Here is a 10,934-nt window from a genome sequence, read left to right on the forward strand (position 1 = left end):
GCTTTATTTAGTGAAATAAAACCAAATTCTCAAATTGACCTTGTTTTCTCCACCCCCCTGCCTTCTAGAGCCTCCGAGAAACATCACAGTAACCTCTGGTAACGCATCAGTCCACCTGAGCTGGGTGCCCGGAGAGAGAAACCGAAACCACGGCTTCCACATCCAATACCTCAAGAAGAGCGGTAAGGACAGGACGGCTTGCAGGGAGAGGAAGTTTGAGGGGGTCTGTGAGCATGTGTGGACAATGACTCTTAGAAAGGGGAATAAAGGAGCTGGAGAGTAAGGAAGGAAAACATGTCTGAGTCCTTCTCAAAGTCTTGATAACAGTTCCCGGCGGTGATTCGACCAATTATTTTGAAGATCCTGACTCTAAATGATCGAACAGAGGTTTAAACTTCAGTGTTGAAGAACAGCATGCGGAGGCTCAACAGTCAAATCTGAAAAAACTCTCAAATGTCCAAAAAATAAACCTTTAAGGCTTTTTTCTCTTGAAGTTATACTTTGGTCTGAGAACATGACAGCCTGACTAATGGTTCAATCCAAAGTGAGACGAGCCTGAAGAACCTGCAGTGAACCAAGAACAAGTAAACAGCTCCCAACTTGTTATGATGATAACAAGTAGATTAAACTGTCACGACTCTCTGATGTTTCATGCGTATCCAGTGATTTGAATATGAATTTTCACACTGTTTTGCTTCTGCAGCGTCTCTGGATCAACATCACAGCAGAATTATTAGAAAGAGCAGAAGAATCAGAGACAGTTCATTAAATGAGAGGAGGAACAGCTTTAGGATTGATTCCTACTATGTTCTTCATATGTTTCATTCTTCTCTGCCGTGTGGCTGCAGGAGGCAGTGGGTGGGAGAAGTCAGAACAGGTCAACACTACGCAGGGTTTCTATATGCTGACGGGCCTCCAACCAGGAGCTCAGTACCACCTGAGGGTCATGCATGGAAACTCCACTTATTGGCAAGGCGAGGCAAAGACCGTGGAACCATGTAAGTATGCAGAGTAGTAGAGGTTGATGCCACAATCTTCACAGATTCACAAATCTAGCACTGTCGACGTCCTGATGCGTGCTCAATCATCCAGGTAAGTAAATCCCAAAAAGTTAATTCTGTTCATCTGGACGTAACGTTTTCAGTGGGAGAAACACTTCATCACTGATTTAAGCGACTTCTTCAGTCTCAGCTGACTGCAGGTTTCCCCAACCTTATAAACAGTACATTTGTATAATGACTGAAACCAGCCCACTGAAGGAACAATGGGCTGGGAGGTCAGTTCCTTGATCATTAGTATGCAAATTCTCTGAACAAAGCTTGACCTGGAGCTTTGATCTGGTTGGAGGATTGCCAGGATTTATACATTGGAGAAAGTAAACAACCTCTGGCGAAGCGGGTGTCACATCACAGAAGAGCTACCTCGTCAGGCCAAGACTCTGCAGTCTATTCACACCTACAGGCCAGTGGACACTCTTTCAATGATGAGGATGTAACATCCTGGATAGGGAGGAACGCTGGTTTAAGGGCGGAGTCAAGGAGGCCATTTATGTGAAAAGGGAAAGACCATCTCTGAATCGAGGAGGGGGCCTAAGGGTCCATCTGTTACCATCTTACAATGCTGTGATTGCAGCCATTCCCCAACTCTCTGTGAATGGGACTCATGACCATTGATCAATGAGCTTTGATCAGTGGTTGTTGATCAATGGTCAAGAGAATTTGCATATTAATGATCAAGGAACTGACCTCCCAGCCCATTGTTCCTCAGTGGGCTGGTTTCAGTCATTATGCAAATGGACTGTTTATAAGATTGAAACCTGCAGTCAGCTGAGACTGAAGAAATCACCTGGATGATGACGAAGTGTTTCTCCCACTGAAAACGTTACGTCCAATGAACAGAATCAACTTTTGGGACTAGCACTGTGGAGTTTTCAGGCGGGCTAATCTCGCTACCTGTGTGAAAATCATAATTCCAAACGCGTCTGGACTTCTTTAAGTTGCTTGAAGACGTTTCACCTCTCATCCGAGAAGCTTCTTCAGTTCTAGCGTCAAATGGTGGAGACACCAACTGTCTGCCATCTTTAATCCAGTTCTGAGATCCTTCCCAGACGCTTCCTGGGCCATCTGACCTCAGGAAATCACATGTTAGGATGGGGCTAAGTTTCACAATGAGCTCACTCGAAACCTTGGCTGATTGGGACCTACACCTTCACACCTTGGCTCATGTAATTAGGTAGAGGATCATTAGGGGTCCTCTCGGTGGGTTACTCCCAAAGAGCTTAAATCTGGGATTCTCCACCATTTGATCCTAGAAGCTAGAAGCTTCACAGATGAGAGGTGAAACGTCTTCAAGCAACTCAAAGAAGTCCAGACGCTTTTCTTTCCAAGCTCCTTAGACTACGATGACCTGGATGACTGAGAACCTTCACAGACATCATTCCAAACATTTCTGTGACAGTCTGTCTCTGTTCTCTCAGTGCCGTCAGAGATAACCGGCAGGTTCGCCACCCAAGGCTGGCTGATTGGACTCATCAGCGCCATCGTGCTGCTGGTTCTCATACTGCTCATCCTCTGCCTTATCAAACGCAGCAAGGGCGGCAAATATGCAGGTACGCTGTGGTGCGCAGCTGGACTAACACTCTCTGACTCACACAGACTCTAACGCAGAGTTAAAGGTTTCTTTTTTTCACAGTGAAGGACAAAGAAAGTAAGGAGGTGGACTCTGAAGCTCGACCAATGAAAGATGAAGCCTTTGGAGAATACAGGTGGGCCTTTTTGAATGTCACTCATGATTACAGGCTATGCTTGAAATGCATTTGCTTCCACACAGAACAAAGTGCTATGGTGGCCCTGCAGGTACAAAATACAGCAAGAGCACAAAACACAGAGCGACCCTGCGATTTGAGTCAGTGTGTTGTTGTTTAGTTTTTGCACAAAAATCCTTCATGTCGACACAACAATGAGATCAGTTATATACAGTATGTTTTTATATAAACAGTGATAATATCCCTGCAGTAAATCATATTATGAAACTTTGTTTTGTTTCTGAAACATCGAGTTTGACGGCTTCATCTGAGCGTGCAGCTCGTCATGCTCGCAGCTCTGCTTCCTTTCATTCACTTTTCTTTCTCCCTTCAATGCTCTGCCTGCAGATCCCTGGAGAGGTAGGACAGTTCACCCCTCTGTAGCACTCACATGTGTGTTTGTGTGTTTGTGTCGAGAAGCTGTTTAGATTTAATGAAACTTTTCATTCTGTGTGCATTTCTTTGAGTTTTTGTGTAATTAGGCATCATTTGCATAATCAGCCTGCAGTCCTTGAACACCAGGAAGAATTTTATTAACATTTTATTCATGTGTTATTTTATACTATGTTATTTCATATTTGTCTTTTCAGCATTTTTAAAATTGTTTATTTTATATCATTACATTTTTTTTTATTTAAATACTTTAAATTTATTTAAATACTTATAATAACTTGATCCTCCTTAACATGATGAACTGTTAAAGAGGATGTACTTACCCATGCAGTTTCTTTCTTTCCATTTTCAGTTTGGGACATATTTCACAAATTTGACACAGTTATGATGTCACCGTGTCTGTGTGATGCTACACAGCATGTTCCTGCATTTATCAGACTTCACTTTTTGTCTGTGAGAATTTACACTGAGTCTCTGTGCCGTCCTCCAGCGATGGCGATGAGAAGCGCTCGGACAGCCAGCAGTCTCTGGAGGAAAGTAAGATGGGCAGCGTCGACTCTCTGGCTGAATACGGGGACAGCGTGGACATCCAGTTCAACGAGGACGGCTCCTTCATCGGCCAGTACAGCGGCCGGGCATCTGTTCCCCACGGCAACGAGAGCTCGGGCCCCGCCTCCCCCGTTAATGCAGTCCCACCTCCCCCCGTCGCTCCCTCCATGTCGAGCATCCTAAATCGGCCCAGCTAGAGACACACATGGCCAAAACACACACACACACACACACACACACACACACACACACACACACACACACACACAATGTCAGTACATTCCATTGGTTTATGCAGTGAAGCTGTTTACAGTTTACAAACACACACAAAAACACACACACATACAACCGCGTGATTAGAAACTCGTATGAGCGAACAAACTGAGTGAGGTGAGGGCGAGAGCTGCACCAGCTGCTCCTGAGCTCGGTGAGTCAGGTTACATGAGCTCAGTCTGTTTGCAGGATTGTTACTGAACATGTAAAACTTCTGATTTTGTAACAACTGAGATGGTGTTCGGGACGCGTAGCCCGCCGAAGACACGCAGCGAATGTTATTCTGGTCTGCAGCATCTGATTCAGCTTCACATGTCAGTAACTACTCACATAGATTAACACCCAAATGAGTACATGGAGACAGTTTAAGAGCTAGGAAACTTCAATTGAATTCATAATAAAGGGATACAAAACAGACTAGTTCTTATGTAGGATTATTAATGAATATTTAAAATTCTGGACTAACTTTTTGTAGTCAGTGACCACAAAGCAAACAGTTTGCTAGTCTGGAAGAACCAAGTGACAGCTGATTGGCTAACGGTGAATATCAGCTTAAACATAAAAATAAAATAATAAAGCTTATTAATACTAATTCTGATAAAGGATCCATTCTCTGTGCATTTTAGCTAATACAGTTTGAGCTTCTGATGTCCTCTCCGTACCCTTCATGACGAGTTCTGACACCTCAGCATATCTCAAACTAGAAAGTCACCTGAGCGGCTGCAGGTGGAGCTCCCTCTGAGGTTCTTTGGCTCTAACTGACATACATCTCTGGATTTATCTGGACTTCACCAGGTTTGTAGTGACCATGTTGTGGTTTGTTTACACGATGGAAAGCTTTGTAATTGGGCACAAACAATTTACTGTTTACTAAAATCTTTCCTGATTTGATGAATGTAATTGCGAATTAAGCCGGGACTCGCTGAGATGGCCTTAAAGTGAAACCAGTCTCAGTCTCATAAGGAAATGAGTTTCATGGCTCAGAGTGTTGCGTCTGATTCTTGGTTGCTCCATCTGTCCACCAGGACAAAGCTGCTCTTTGACTTTTTACCTTAGAGTGGTGTTTGCACATGACGCAGTAAAGTTAGACTTTAAATAGAAACTTAGAGAAGCTGGTGCAGCTCAGCCCAGGAGACGGAGATGATTTATGGGAGAGCGTCACAAAGAAAAAGCAAAAATCTGGGAGTTTTTCATCTTTCATCTTGGACCAAATCACTTTATTTCATCGTAAACAAACATTTCAGTCTCTTTTTGTTTCCTTAGCATATTTATATGTCGATTTTTTATATTTATGTGTTTTTGTTACCAACTTATGTATCTGAGTTTGCATGCATGCGTCATGGAACGGTTTTTACTATTTATAGATGCATGCCAGCTTCCAGGCATTTCTAAAGCATTTCATTGATATTTGAGTTAAAGAGCGAGACTGTTACGCTCTGTGTGTGTGTGTGTGTGTGTGTGTGTGTGTGTGTGTGTGTGTGTGTGTGTGTGTGTGTGTGTGTGTGTGTGTGTGTGCGTGCGTGCGTGCGTGTGTGCGTGTGTGCGTGCGTGCGTGCGTGTGTGTGCTTGCTCTCCATCCCTGCCCTTTGACCTGCAGAGAGGGGAGCTCTGTTGCCTTAGGAGAGTCCAGATGAACCTCCTCTCCTCCCTCTTCCTGTCAGTCATCTCTCCTCAGACGCAGCTTCATGTGTAAAAGTTTTCAGCGTTGCAGTTTCTGCAAACGTCCATTAAACCCTGTAAACGGCCAGCAGACGGCACAGTTCACTGCTTCAGATGTTTCAGGGCTGCCTTTGAATATGATTGGAAAAATTCCTATGCATACACACACACACACACACACACACATACTGATGAACACATGAAGTGGAGGCCCACATGGCGGGTCCTCTGTAGCAAAACGGACCCTCTGACGGAGCGAGGGAGGAGGCGGAGGAGAAAGAGGATCAGATGTAATCGCTCCCTGAATGTAAATAGAACCTTGAGATTGTCAGTTTTTTTAATTCCATTGCTTCTTCTCTAAAATCATTGAATTGCAGTTTGTCTTTTTATCTTTTGCTCTGTTTGATTTTGTACTTGTATTTTGTATCAACACCCTCCCCTCCATCGTCTAATCTTAGGTTTTCCTTTCGTGTCGCTCAGTAGCCTCGAGACGTTTAGAGAAGATTAGAACCGTAGAGAGAAAAACACTCCCCTTCATTCATTCAGTTTCTTTATAGCGCGTAGCAATGCAGCAAATAATACTGATTATTAAAAAGCTATGTCATAAATGTTTCTACAGCTCGCTGAGCTGTTTAATGGCAGCGGGTGAGATGATGTTCTCTGGATGGACCCGCACCGGAAACAGTTTTATAGCTCAGAGGGTTTATTTCGTTGCCTTGGACACGCTGCACTGATGCCGATGCGGATCAAAAAAAATCAATCCGATGAAAATATGTGTCGCAGGATTACACACAGGGAGCCCCGTGTTCCCACCCACAGCTGACGCTTATTCTTACAGTCTGTCGAGCAGAGAGACAAACCCGATGAAGCGATTCACGCAAACCAAGCAGAAAAGACCAAAACCAACAACCACTTACTGTAGACATAAAACTTTAAACGACCTTCCAAGATGATAGTTTCCCATAAAAACAAAGTTCATTATTATCCAGCAAATAAATTCTCATTATAGTTGAATTCGTATTTTGCGCTGTAGTGAGTGTTTGTGACTGCAGGAGGGTGAATGGGTTTTCCCTCCATCTGTGGCTCTGAGGTATAAACTGGTCCCACACCATCAAACACGATATTATTCCTACTTTTATTTTCACTTGCTCATTAGGCCACAAATGAATTCAAACAGGCAGGAGCAGTGCATTTGTTGGGAAGCAGGGAATTACATCACTGGTTCTCTACTGTGTGTCTGTGTGACCATAACCTACATCTAAAGGATGGATGTAGTTTTTGGGCCTCAAAAAGGTGAAGTCAACCTAGAAGTGCCTCAAACCTGCATTCTTTCCAAAGCCCAGCAGGGGGCGACTCCTCTGGCTGTATAGAAGTCTGTGACTCAGTGACAGGCCTGTCCTACATTTTAGGACAGGGCGTCTTGTCCCCTCAATGCTCACTTCAGGGGTCAAAAAAACAATCCTACTACAGAAAACTAGATTTTTGACAGTTTCCAGACAAAAAGTGAGCCCACATCCAGCACTGGTTTTGGTCTTTTCAGTGGATTTTCCTGCAAAAGAAAAACTACAAGCGAGCTAGAGAAAACTAGAGTGAACTCATGGACAGGGAACTGCGTATCTCGAGCTGAATAATCACTGCTGATTGTGAAATAACAGCAGCGAGCAAATGCTCGTCTTCCTTCATGTACAATAATCCAAAGTCCGACCTCATCTTGTTGCCTTGATGGACGTCTCCCCGCCCTCGACCCCACTCCCGTCCGTCTGTCTCTCTGCTCTGACTCTGCTGTACAGCCCTGTCTGCCTGTTTTTGTCACAGCCTTTTTTATACGTACATGGGGAAAAAACAACAATATTAAAAAACACTTAAAAAAGACAAAAATGTAGTTATGCATAATAATTCTGCTTACAATAACAACAGTGCTGTAATCTAATCAGCCACGATGATGACGTCAGTGTCATCCTCATGTGGTCAGTAACACAATGAACCAGTATCACAGGATCAAGCAGGGAGGTGAAAGTGGGAGGATGGGAGAAGAGGAGTCACACATATGTATACTGGGGCGGTGCGTGGGGTGGGAGGGGGTTACTGCAATACTGAGGTGTGCTGATGTTGTAACTGCTTGTTGCGTTGTGCGCTGAGCTGTATCTGATGAACTAACCCAGCTGTCAACTAATAAACACGGACTACGCATATCCTTAACTAGTGGCTCATTTGTGTGTGTGTGTGTGTGTGTGTGTGTACGTGTGTGTACGTGTGTGTACGTGTGTGTACGTGTGTGTACGTGTGTGTACGTGTGTGTGTGTGTGTACGTGTGTGTACGTGTGTGTACGTGTGTGTACGTGTGTGTGCGTGTGTGTGTGTGTGCGTGTGTGTGTGTGTGTGTGTGTGTGTGTGTGCATTTTGAAAATGTACACTTCTGGAGCTGTTAAAGAGTTCAGTTCAAGTCTGACCAAAGTTATAAACCTCTTTACATCCTTGACTGTCCCGGGATGTTTGTGTATTTGAATGCACAAATCTTAGGGAACATATTTGAGTCTGGCTTTCATCCAACCATACATCTTGATGTATGCTCAATCATCATTCAGTCATTATGCAAATGTACTGTTTATAAGATTGGGGAAACCTGCAGTCAGCTGAGACTGAAGAAGTCACTTGGATGAGTGACGAAACGTTTCTCCTGCTGAAAAGCTACGTCCAGATGAACAGAATCAACTTTTGGGGGCATCATCCATCCATCTTCTGTTGCTTATCCAGCAGGTCTTGCAGGGTCAGGATTCTAATCAGGGACACAGCTCCTCCGGGGGGACACTGAGGCATTCCCAAGCCAGCTGAGAGGCATCATCTCTCCAGCCTGTCCATTCTGTTTTTGGCCTCCTCCCAGTTGAACATGCCCAAAGGCAAACTACCTCAATCAGCTCCTTTGTGAAAGATTTAGGTGTACTTTGAATTCCTGCTGAATGATCAAGCTGCTCATTTTGGTACCTCGTATCCAGAGCTCCTTCGGTCACAACCCTGAGCTCACGGCCACAGTTTAGGCTGACTTCATGCTAGCACTCTGCCCTTTTCTGGCTGAGAACCGTGGTCTCAGGCTTGAAGATGCTAATGCCCTCTGAGCTCCAAACTGTTCCACTGTACGCTGAAGGTCATCGTTTGATGAAGCCAAGAGAAAAACCAGGTCACCCACAAAAGGAGATCCTAAGAACATCCATCTCAGCTGAGTTGCTGCTTTGAGTCTTTTGGTTCAGCTTCCATTATTATTCTGGTATTTTGTGAGTTTTATTTCTGGTGAATGGACTGCTTCTTATATAGTGCTTTTCTACTCTGAGCACTTTACACAACGTGTTCATTCATTTTTTCTGTTCTTCTAACAATCACACACATTCACACTCCGATGGTTAGCATCTTGCCCAAGGATATTTGGCATGTAGACTGGAACAGACTGGGATCGAACCAACAACCATCCAGTTAGTATGTGACCTGCTAACTGGATAGTTGCTGCTCTCCACCAAACGTACGCTGGCCAGTTTTCACACATGCACTGCAGCCGTGAGTTTTTCTCAGCTGGCAGACGAACTGCACCAGCCTCACTTTAACTCATGGCTCATTCTGTAGGAAGCATCTTTTAGTTACGTACTTTACTCATCAGTAAGAATCGTGGATGATGTTAGCCGTCTTATTGCATGCTACTCAACAGCAGATGGATTTGTGCGTGTCAGTGTTTCAACATTTCGCTCGATTGATCTATTAAAGCTTGGATTTGTAGCAACAAGTTGACCATTCACATCCTGTCTTCCAAACCAAGCACATTTCTTTAAAAGGAAAATACGTCTTCTGATGCTTGAAGTAATGATATTTTTATTGGATACTTAATCAACCTTCCATCTGTAAGAGGAAAAAAAATAAAAGGATTAATAGCCACACCCTCATGCTCACGGTCAGTATGAATGTTCAAACAGCTGATAAGGGGCTTTCAGTGTGGTGAAATGCAGGAAGTGCAGAGCAGGAAGTGATTTCATTTAAACACACAGCACCGCCTGTGTGACATCACAGCAGTTAATGTCCTCCTAAGAATTTCTTTCTCAGTGTTCATCATTCAATTCAATTTAAATATCGACGCTACGCCTCTGTAAAATAGTGTGTTTCAGTGAAGCTGTAAACTTATGCCACATTCCAGACACCTCTGAACTCGGATGTCAGAACTTGTCACTCCTCAGTTAACACATTCCAGAAAAAGTGTGGAACAACAGGGTCTGCTTTGGTTCTTTGGAAGGTAGAGAATACAAGACATCATCAACCACAGAGGCTGTGAAAACAGAAAACCTGAGTGAGCAGCCGGCAGAGGAAGTAAACAGCTTCTTCACCCGCTTTGAAACACCACAACAGCAGCATTCATCTGCCTCAGCCCTGCTCCCATCCTCATCCTCACCTTCCTGCACCGCTCCATCACTGTAACGGAGCACGAGGTCAGACGTGTGCTCCTAGCAGTGAACCCCAGGAAGGCGGCTGGTCCAGACGGAGTACCTGGCAAGGTACTAAGGGCGTGTGGCCACCAGCTCACCCTCATCTTCACCAGACTCTTCAACCTCTCACTGGATGAAGCAGCCATCCCATCCTGTCTAAAATCAGCCACAATCATCCCAGTGCCGAAGACGTCTCCCATCACCAGCCTGAACGATTACCGCCCTGTGGCCCTCACACCGGTAATCATGAAATGCTTCGAGAGACTAGTCCTTCAGCACATCAAGGATTACCTCCGCCCAGAATTCAACCCGCACCAGTTTGCATACCACGCAAACAGATCCACAGAAGACACCATCGCCCTGCATCACGGTATGGTACGGCAGCTGCACTAAGGCTGACAGAGCGAGGATTCAGAGTGTAGTCAAGACATAAAAAATCATCGCTCAAAGCTGCGAGTCAACAGAAGCTGAACAGCTGCAGACTAGTTAAGTAGGACTATCAGACCAATGAATTCCAAAAGAGTGCATCACAATTTCCTGCTCAGCTGGATGTGAATCTGTAAGGAAAACTGGAACGACGCTGTTAAATACAGACACGGTGGAGAAAACGTGACGTATCTAATCTATAAATGCCCATTAGTGCCGCCTTGGCCTGGGTTACCTTCCCTCCACTCATTCATACATGTGCCTACAGTGTGCATTACTTCACACAGAAACATCCCAGCTAAAAAATAAGAACACCTGCTGGCAGGTAACGACCAGCCGCCCTGCTGCCAGCCCTTATTCAATTAGAAAGG

At 44.5% G+C, this 10,934-nt stretch overlaps 1 protein-coding gene across 4 annotated transcripts in view; it reads left to right on the forward strand.

The window, feature by feature from the left end:
• Window positions 1-4,015, forward strand: part of LOC146645912 (neural cell adhesion molecule L1.1-like) — a 43,953-nt gene extending 39,938 nt beyond the window's left edge. For 3 of the 4 annotated variants that reach the window (XM_085392798.1, XM_085392801.1, XM_085392802.1), the window contains 6 exons: window positions 69-182; window positions 849-998; window positions 2,477-2,608; window positions 2,692-2,764; window positions 3,152-3,163; window positions 3,687-4,015. In XM_085392798.1, coding sequence (XP_085248924.1) covers window positions 69-182; window positions 849-998; window positions 2,477-2,608; window positions 2,692-2,764; window positions 3,152-3,163; window positions 3,687-3,942 — 737 coding nt within the window. In that variant the 3' untranslated portion in view covers window positions 3,943-4,015. The remainder of the gene's footprint in view (window positions 1-68; window positions 183-848; window positions 999-2,476; window positions 2,609-2,691; window positions 2,765-3,151; window positions 3,164-3,686) is intronic. The other variant, XM_085392800.1, reaches the window with a different exon arrangement.
• The last annotated feature ends 6,919 nt before the right edge of the window (window positions 4,016-10,934 follow it).

This window comes from Rhamphochromis longiceps, linkage group LG20, assembly GCF_057381845.1.
Source record: "Rhamphochromis longiceps isolate RC_006_pf linkage group LG20, R_longiceps_female_GT1.1, whole genome shotgun sequence".
NCBI classification, from domain to species: domain Eukaryota; kingdom Metazoa; phylum Chordata; class Actinopteri; order Cichliformes; family Cichlidae; genus Rhamphochromis; species Rhamphochromis longiceps.